The 8,499-nt window shown below is 45.4% G+C and overlaps 1 protein-coding gene across 1 annotated transcript in view; it reads right to left on the reverse strand.

The window, feature by feature from the left end:
• Positions 1-5,181: 5,181 nt before the first annotated feature.
• Positions 5,182-8,499, reverse strand: part of foxj1a (forkhead box J1a) — a 3,940-nt gene continuing 622 nt past the window's right edge. Inside the window, exons 2-3 of the mRNA XM_005747723.2 lie at positions 7,654-8,268; positions 5,182-6,176 (exon numbers count right to left, since the gene is read on the reverse strand). Of these exons, the coding sequence (XP_005747780.1) occupies positions 5,355-6,176; positions 7,654-8,208 (1,377 nt within the window). The 5' untranslated portion in view covers positions 8,209-8,268 and the 3' untranslated portion in view covers positions 5,182-5,354. The remainder of the gene's footprint in view (positions 6,177-7,653; positions 8,269-8,499) is intronic.

Below are 8,499 nucleotides of genomic sequence, written 5' to 3' on the forward strand. Positions count from 1 at the left end.
TATAATATTTAGATTTAACATTTAGATTTAACATTTAAAATTCTGTTTTAAATATGAAAAGTTACAAATATTTTACTAAATGTTGTAAAAAATGACTTGTTTTGAGCTAAATGTGGAAAAATGTTGCCGTTAATTTCAGCATGTTTCACTTTACAAACGGCGCCCCATAAAAACATGTCAAGAAGGCTTTTTTAAATGTCGTAATGGTGTCAGCTGCTGGTTTCAAGTCTGCTAGTTTGGGAAGGACGAGGCGGTCCGTGCTTTACCTCTGATCCGCATCCTGAGGCTTCAGAAACCGTCAGGTCTGTGAACCTGCCAATTATCATCCCTGTCAGCTGTGTCAGAACTAAATGCTTTCGATCATATTTTACAATCATATAAAACAAGAAAATAAGGGACAATCTTCACATACAAGGAACTATTAATCTGAGGTTAATGAGGTTGATGAAAATGAGGTTTTCTAATCTAAATGATTAGAAAACCTCATTTTCTCTGAGGTTTTGGCAGGCACCCTGCTCTCTTCTGCTGAAGCCTGCTGTAAGTGGCTGCATCGTCAGCCCGGCCACATCGGGTGTTGGCGTTTAGCACTTTCAGTTTGCAGCGTTTCTTGTTGGAAGAAGCGGCGAGGGTTAGCGTTTCAGCAGGTGGCTCCTCTTACCTGCAGCCGTCAGCAGGGCCGGAGAATAATACCTGCATCAGGTTACCACGGCATCTCATCTAACCAGCCTGCTGCATTATAATTATGAGCCCTGCGATCCAGCTGGAGAGCTCCGTCCAGCAGGTAATAGCGCTGCGGGGGGCCTACATGGAGCTCTGGCTGGGGGGGGGACAGCAGCTCCCCTTTCCAGGAAAAAGGCTGCGGGGCTGGGCATGAAGATGCAGGATCCTGCTCTTCCACAGAAGTGTTGGGTGTCCATCATGCAGAGGTGTAGCGTTACAGCACTTTATCTCTTCCCTTCATCCCTCTGCCGTCATTACCTCATCAGTGACCACAGACAGACACGCTCGCTCACAGAGAGCCCGTCTGTTCACGACCCCGGGGGGACGCAGGCTTCTTAAATTCTACGTATTTGCATTTGATTGCTGCGGCTATTCATCTGATGCTCTGAACGCGAGCCACCTAGCTAATCTGCGGCAGGGTCAGGGAGTGACGGTGTGGTCTACAGCGGGGCAGACAGGCCGTGATATATGGGGCCGTGGGACACTTGTCCCCGTTAGACCCCACACCGCCCCAATGAGGGACCACAGATCTGAGCTTCATGGGGAACAAGAGTTTGACTGAGCACAGACAAAGCCCTGAAACAGAAACCCAGCCACCCCCCGCTACTATTACCCATCTACTGCCTGAACACACCGACAGCCCCAAAAGAGACGAGCAGGAAAAGAGCAGCGTAAATCTCACGCCCAGGCGCACTAAAGCAGAGGGGGGTGAGGGCCGAAACAGACAGCGAGCAGGAGAAAACAAGACATACCACGTAGCCATGAAACAGCCCCGGAGGCATGCTCACAATGACAACGTGCTGATGATTAGCAGCTCAGCACGGCGACTGTTTCAGATTACCCTGTTTGCTCGTCGTCATTTCATTCAGGTCATAAGCCAATAAATGTGGTAAAACTGCACCATAAATTAAAATACATCTCAATGAAAAGTCTCAAATTATAATATTTCATCCTGAGGGGAACATGAAGTCCCGAGGAAAAAAGCTGCTGATGGATTGTAAATATAACAGAGGACCAAAGTCATTTAAGGTTATCCTCGGGCGCTCAAAACCGGACCCATGTAAACATAAACGCTAGATTTAAAAAATCTATTTAAACCAACTAAAATAATTTTAGTGATCTTGGAAACTACAGTAAAATAAAATTACAGCAGAAATATCTGTGGATTTGGTATTTGTTAACTTGTTTACTGTCTGATGAGGGTTTAGTCCACTGCTTTTAAATGTTCTGTTTATACTGTGATATCCAGACTGAATAAAAACATACTAAAACTGTCAATGTAACGAAATATTTTCAAATAATAAAAACTAAAGCTGAAATAATAAATAAAATAAAATACAAACTAACGAGAAGCCGAATCTTTCAGCATCCATAAAGTAGATCGTAGAAAATAATACTCTTGGAAAATATCAAATGCGCAGCGCTTCGTGGAAAATGGCACGAAGCTCTGCATGAATCTTCATCACATCCATCCAACAGCTAAGGATGGGGTTCATCCTCAGGGAACAAACCACTACTCCTTACAGACTGATCTGTTGAGTCGATAGGACACAGCATAAGTGAAAAGCTATCAGAAAATCACTCAAATGTATCCTGCAGAAACCAAGAATATCCAGACAAAACATCAGGGCTGTCCTGTTCCCATTTGGATACCTCGACCATCGCAGTCATAGACCGGCTGATGAAAAAGAAAAAGCTCTTTTATGAATATCTGTAGAAACTATCATCACAATCCATCCAGAGTGACTGTTTTAAGAGAAAAACTTCCTGTTTCATAACCACCAGCCTTAGGATTCACCCTCGGGGGACTTTGAATGAGTTATGTACCAATCCAACAAGCAGCAGTTGATGTATTTTAATAAATGAGTGAAAGCTTGGTCTGGTTGTGGTCATGGCATCACCAAAATTATTTGAGTTAAAGCTCGAGTGTCACAGCAGTCCAGACCGTTAGCATGCAGGAAGTCACCCTCTCAGGACCACAAATGCCTTTCCAGACTTTACAGAATAACTGTGCTACAGATTAGCTGTTACAGTTGAGATCATTAAGATTCACCCTCTGGGGACCACGAATATCTAAACATGCCAGAGGAATCCCCACCAGAGCCGTGGAGCTGTTCTTCTTAGACGATAACCTCGTGGTTGGACTAGAGAAAAGTTAAAGATTCAAAAGTCATTTTGATTATCCTCTGGGGACCACGAATGCCTTTAAAACATTTCAGCCTTTACATTAACTTTACGTGTGACTGGATGAGTGAGAGGCTTGGAGGTTTTTGATAGAAGAGTTTATCCTCTGAGGACCGTGAACTGCCTTTTTTGGCAGTCAAACTGAAAGAGCCTTCATGACTAAAAATGAGGAAATGTGTCAAGTAGACAAGCGAGATGCAGTAAAACATTTTTTATTGTCAAAGAAAAGTTAAAAAATAAAATAAAAACAAAAAGGTAGAAGAATACATGAGCGTTTTAACATCAGCATAGAACCAATCATGAGGTAAGATCCCATTATTGTGGTTTAAAGTGTTATTTGATTGAGACGAGCTAAAACACAACCATAGCTGGTTTTACTGAGAGTCCCTCGAGTGTATTCACACCTCCGAATACACAAAACAGTGAGCCTGGTCTCTCTGAAGTAAACAGCATGAATGGACTCCAACAAATGACTGTAACATATAACAAATATCACTGTACAATGATTGCACTTTCACACATGTTTAGAGAACAGTTACTGCATCTCAGCAGTTAAAGACTGTCCCCGTCCTTATGCAGCGTGATTTGGTTTAGTCTGAATCCAGCGAGCTCTTTTGTTCACGTCCAGCAGTCCCAAACTTTATCGCACACCAACACAAAAACATTTCCTCATTGCAGTAAAACGCGCACGGCCGCCCCGTCGAGTCCCAAGTGTTGTTCTTGGCACATAGAAGGTCAGGTATTCATTTACAAGCCACCGTGGCCTCTTTAAACTGTGCATTTTAAGCTCCTAATGATTCTTTGTTGGAGAATTTTGCCTCAGGCTGCTTTGTGTTTATTTTAACTTTTACACCGCGAAGCTGTGATGCGTCCTCTGCTGCGTTTCTTTATATCTACCGGCTACAAAGTCACAGGAAGGAAGAAAGAAAGCCGTTACTTCTACAAGCCATATACGTCAGTCTGTTTTTCTGGAAAAAGTTAAGCTAACATGAATAATTTGTTAAAGTTGTGCTAGTTCATTCTGAAAATAAAGAGTTAGTACCAAAAAATCCCACGCCAAAAAAAGACAAGAAAACTAAATGAGTAAATCACATCTACACAGAACATAATTTGGCAAAAATCTCATCATCAGTCTGTCGTAGCATTACTCCTGATTCCACTTTAACAATTAAAAAAAAGTCTTAGTTGATCAACTGTTCACTGAAAATATCTTTCAGGCAACATGATCTCCTTTTTCACAATAAAACACTTTCGTGATGTAAACAGAGACCATGTTGTGTCGTCTGTAAGGCCTGGTCACACCAGAGATCAATTTATTCCAATAAAATTGTGCCGATTGGTGGATTCATGCTGTTAGCTGTTTATTTCTGAAAGAAAATGTGGACCTCTCTGATCAGATGGAGTGGTTTTGGTTGCCGGTGGATTGTATAAAATAAAAGTTGTGCTTTATCGCCAAAATGAAAAGCCATACGGTCTCTGATTCCAGTTAGCGTTGCACTTCTCACAGTTTCATTACCGCTTGGTGAGTAGTTGACGTGTGTTTGCAGACAAGTTCCATGCAAACTGCTGGTGGGAGGAGCAACCTGCTAGCAACCAAAGCAAGCACAACAAGGTTGTGGTGTGGCATTGTGTTCCTATTCTAAGTAATTTCACAATATCAACTGCCAGAGACCACATGCAGCCAAATCCACACTTTTCCGTAGTGGTAAACCGAGTATAAAACATAACGAACTGTCAGTGTTTTTGTGTAATTTTGAGAGAGTTTATTTTGGGGGTTCTCATCTTCCTGTTATGATTGAGTGGACTAGTGACTGGCTAACTTATTAGCATTATCTGTAGGAGCTCTATGTAAGAACATAAACGTCTGAATCAGTTTGAATGGACATTAAACTAGAAATAAAGTCTACTTGCATTTAGCTCCAGCATCTTTAAACTACACCCTCCCTAACAGCTCAATGATTGGCCAACTTCTGGAAGCTTACTGAAGGGCAGCAATCAGTGCTTGTGAGGGGTAATGACCGCTGGAAATGTAGTTTAAACAAATGTTTACATCATTATGTGAAACTCGTTTAGCAGGAACACCGTCCACCCCTGGCCCCGTGTTCTCACAAACACACGAAGGGAAACATGACGCTAAAATTACCGTGCTGCCTTCTGGTGTGTCCAGGCCTTCACTCTGAAAACTGTCATTTCACAAAAAAAAGGAAAAAAACATTCAGTGTAGTTTCTCTGTGGAATATGAACTGCTGCTGTACATTGTGGCATCATTGTTCGGTAGGCATTGAGTGTTTATTTCCAGCATTGAACCTGCGTAAAAATGTTCCTCTAAAAATACTTTAAACATCTTGAAAAGGACGGTTAAGCTTGCATGAGGATAAAAAAAGAGTATTTTATTCCCAGGTTGTGTTGAGAAGCGTTCTTAGTTTGTAAGACGACCTGGAAATTATTCCTTAAAGGAGGGTGTCCATCCTGCTGGGGTCCCCACCTAATGGGTCCTCGAGCCCAAACAGCTGGTCTAAGTTGACAGTGGAGCTACAGAGGAAATCACTGCGGCCATGATCCGCCTCCTCTTCTGGCCAGGGGTTCTCCAGGAAGGCTGTGGCAAGGAAGGTCTCCTCATCAAAGTCAGACATGTTGTTACTCCTCTCTGCCTCTGCTGAGCCTGCAGGGGCTTCAACAGGAGAAATGTGGGTTCCCCGCACTGTTAGGTCCTCCTCTTTCATAATGGGGCTCAGAGGCTCACCACCTTCCAAAGTGAGCTCCCCGCTGAGGGCAGAATCCAGAAGGGCGTCCCAGTCGAAGTCTCCCTTCAGAGGTCCAATCTCCTTCTGTTCATCCATGGAGAGCAGAGGGGAGCTGGACCGACGGGGGGCTTTGGCAGCACCATTTTTAGAGCCCTGCTTCCTCTTGAGCCCACTCCTTCCCCTGACCACTGGCCAGGACCCCAGCATGGTCCCCTCAGCCAGATGGGGGTCCCAATTCTGATCAGCCCCCGTTGCCTCTTCGAACTCTCGAAGAAGCCTTTGGGACTCTGGGTTGACGCAAAGCCCGATCTGCCCTCTGGGCTGAGGCTGCATGTTCACCCCGAGTCTGTTCCGCAGGGCCGGGTTGATCTGGACGGGCGGCATTCGTCTCTTCTTGTAGGCACCACTCAGGAGGCGCTCAGCATACTGCGGGTCAATCTTCCAGAAACCCCCCTTCCCGGGCTCGTCCTTCTGCCGCGGCACCTTGATGAAGCACTTGTTGAGCGAGAGGTTGTGTCGGATCGAGTTCTGGAAGGAGGAATGTATATTTTAAATAACAGCTCACACACTGTCTTCATTCAGCTCAGATCATCAGATTGATGTTGCTCTTATTTGTGTTCAGCACATTTGAAGCTGCAGCCTGGCTTAACAGTTAGCTTAGCTTAGCATAATGGTAGTAACATGTTTACAAAAACTGTTTCAGTCTGTGTAGATAATTTCCCCCCTCATAACTGTACAAGGGAGAATGTTTGGATAACTCTGGATTACAGTTTGCATTATTAGAGGCGTGGCCTCTGTGACTGACAGGTGTATGGTGACACAGGCGGCTGTCTGCTAGCTGTCTGCTAGGCTTCTCCTCAGCTAGCTAGAGACCCTGAACTAAATCTCTTGACCATGTTTGTGCTGTTGGAGCCTTTTGGAGCCTTTTTAATTATCTAACCAATAATATGGATGCTGTGAAGTTACTGCACTAACAGACCGTCCAACAGGTCTGAGCTCCAGTTTTAGTGAGTGAAATTCTAGAACTAATTGGATGTTACTAAAAAGCCAAAAAGAATTCCTAAATGTTCATGCTAAGAATAAATGGCAGAGAAATCTCCTTTAAAGTAATACAGGTACATGTGTACTATATCTGAAGTCCTTTTTTGCCTCAAGCCAGGAAATCAGAGAGCCAAGGATGTCAGGTTGGAGCTGATCCCAGTATGCTGCCTTTAGCACACCTGCTAAACCTGTGAGCTAACCTGCCCGCTCATGTTTCCTTTTATGATCCTTTAAAATTAATCTTAATTTAATTCTTTTATTTTCAGGCATCCCTCCATTTTTGGCTTGGGTAACAATATTTACATCTTTATTTTAACACACATGAGTTGCTATAAAGCTGCTGGTATGTAGCTTTTTAGGTTCAGATACCTTTAAGTGTCTTTTCAGCAACAGACTTTAGCTTTTTGTGGTGCAGGAAGTACAGCTAGCAGAGCATTGTAGTCAGTTATAATGTATCCTTGCATTCAACCATCCAGCCCCTCTCCACTCAGGTCTAAACAGAGCGCTGACCCTGTGACCTTTGTTAAATATTATCTGCCCCATGTACTGCCTTACAATAACAAAATGCTCTGAAATGTCTGAGGCTGAAACTCTGGGAGTGCAGCGAACGGCTTCATCAATCATTGATCCAACAGAATTAAAGTTTTCTGAAAAACTGCTGCTGCCTTCATGAGAAAGAATCTGCTTCGGTTACTCCTACTGAGCTGATTTCAGGTATTATGCTGCTTAAAAAAGGAAAACAAAAAGTGCAATCCTGTTAAAGTTTGAGTGTTTTAGGCCTCAGTTATTAATTACACACGAAGCCAAGTGGCAGCAGGCCCAGACCTCTGTTCTCAAACAGAAACACATCCAGCTGTGATGTGACCTGAGAGAAACTCATTTTCACACAATGAGTGCAGCAGGTGGCACATCCTGTCTCAGGTGGACTGCCTCTGTGTGTGTGTGTGGGTGGGGGGTCCGTTACCTGCCAGGTGGGGTCAGCATGGCGGTAGTAGCAGAAGTTGTCGGTGATCCATTTGTAGATGCAGGACAGCGTGATCTTGCTCTTCTTGCTGGCCTGCATGGCCATGCAGATGAGGGTGGCGTAGGAATACGGTGGCTTGATGTGCGCGTTGGTTTTGTAGTCCACGTCGTCCGGACAGTGTCCGTGCGCCACGATGCCGGGCAGTGGCTGCATCCTGCTGTAGGCCGCCGCCGTGGGCTTCCCCGGGGTCAGCGGCATCCCGATGGAGGCCGGATCCCCGGCCAGGGGGGAGGCTGGCGCGTCAGAGCCCAGCTGCTGGTGGCCGAACAGGTGGTGCTGGTGGTGCGTGTGATGCGGCACGTTGGTGCCGAGGATGGAGAACTCCTGCAGCCACTGCAGGCTGGTCAGGCTGTCGTCCAGGCTGACGGAGCAGCTGCTGCTGTCGGTGCCGCTGACTCCGTCCCGCTCCTCAGCCTGAGCCGCCGCAGTCACCACCTCCTCCTCCAGACCCACGGAGCCTTCGGCCCACGGGTCGGCACAGCTCAGGGACAGCATGGCTCTCTCCTCTGTGTCAGCTACTTCTCCTCCTCCTCCCTCTGTTACCTCCTGACAGGACTGTAAATACACACCCGACACTTCAGCGAAGGCCAGAACAATGACCCGAGAACAGCTCTGTGTGCGCGCAAAGGGACACGCACTCAATCCACATCCACGCATTCATGCCCGACACCCACTCAAAGCAACAGCTCAGCGTTACGTCACTCTGACACCACAACATCTTTCTTCAGGATGTGGACAAACTTTTTCTCACACACACACACACACACACACACACACACACACACA

The sequence above is a fragment of the Pundamilia nyererei genome, unplaced genomic scaffold (genome assembly GCF_000239375.1).
Source record: "Pundamilia nyererei isolate P.nyererei 1_Seehausen unplaced genomic scaffold, PunNye1.0 scaffold00202, whole genome shotgun sequence".
Lineage (NCBI taxonomy): Eukaryota > Metazoa > Chordata > Actinopteri > Cichliformes > Cichlidae > Pundamilia > Pundamilia nyererei.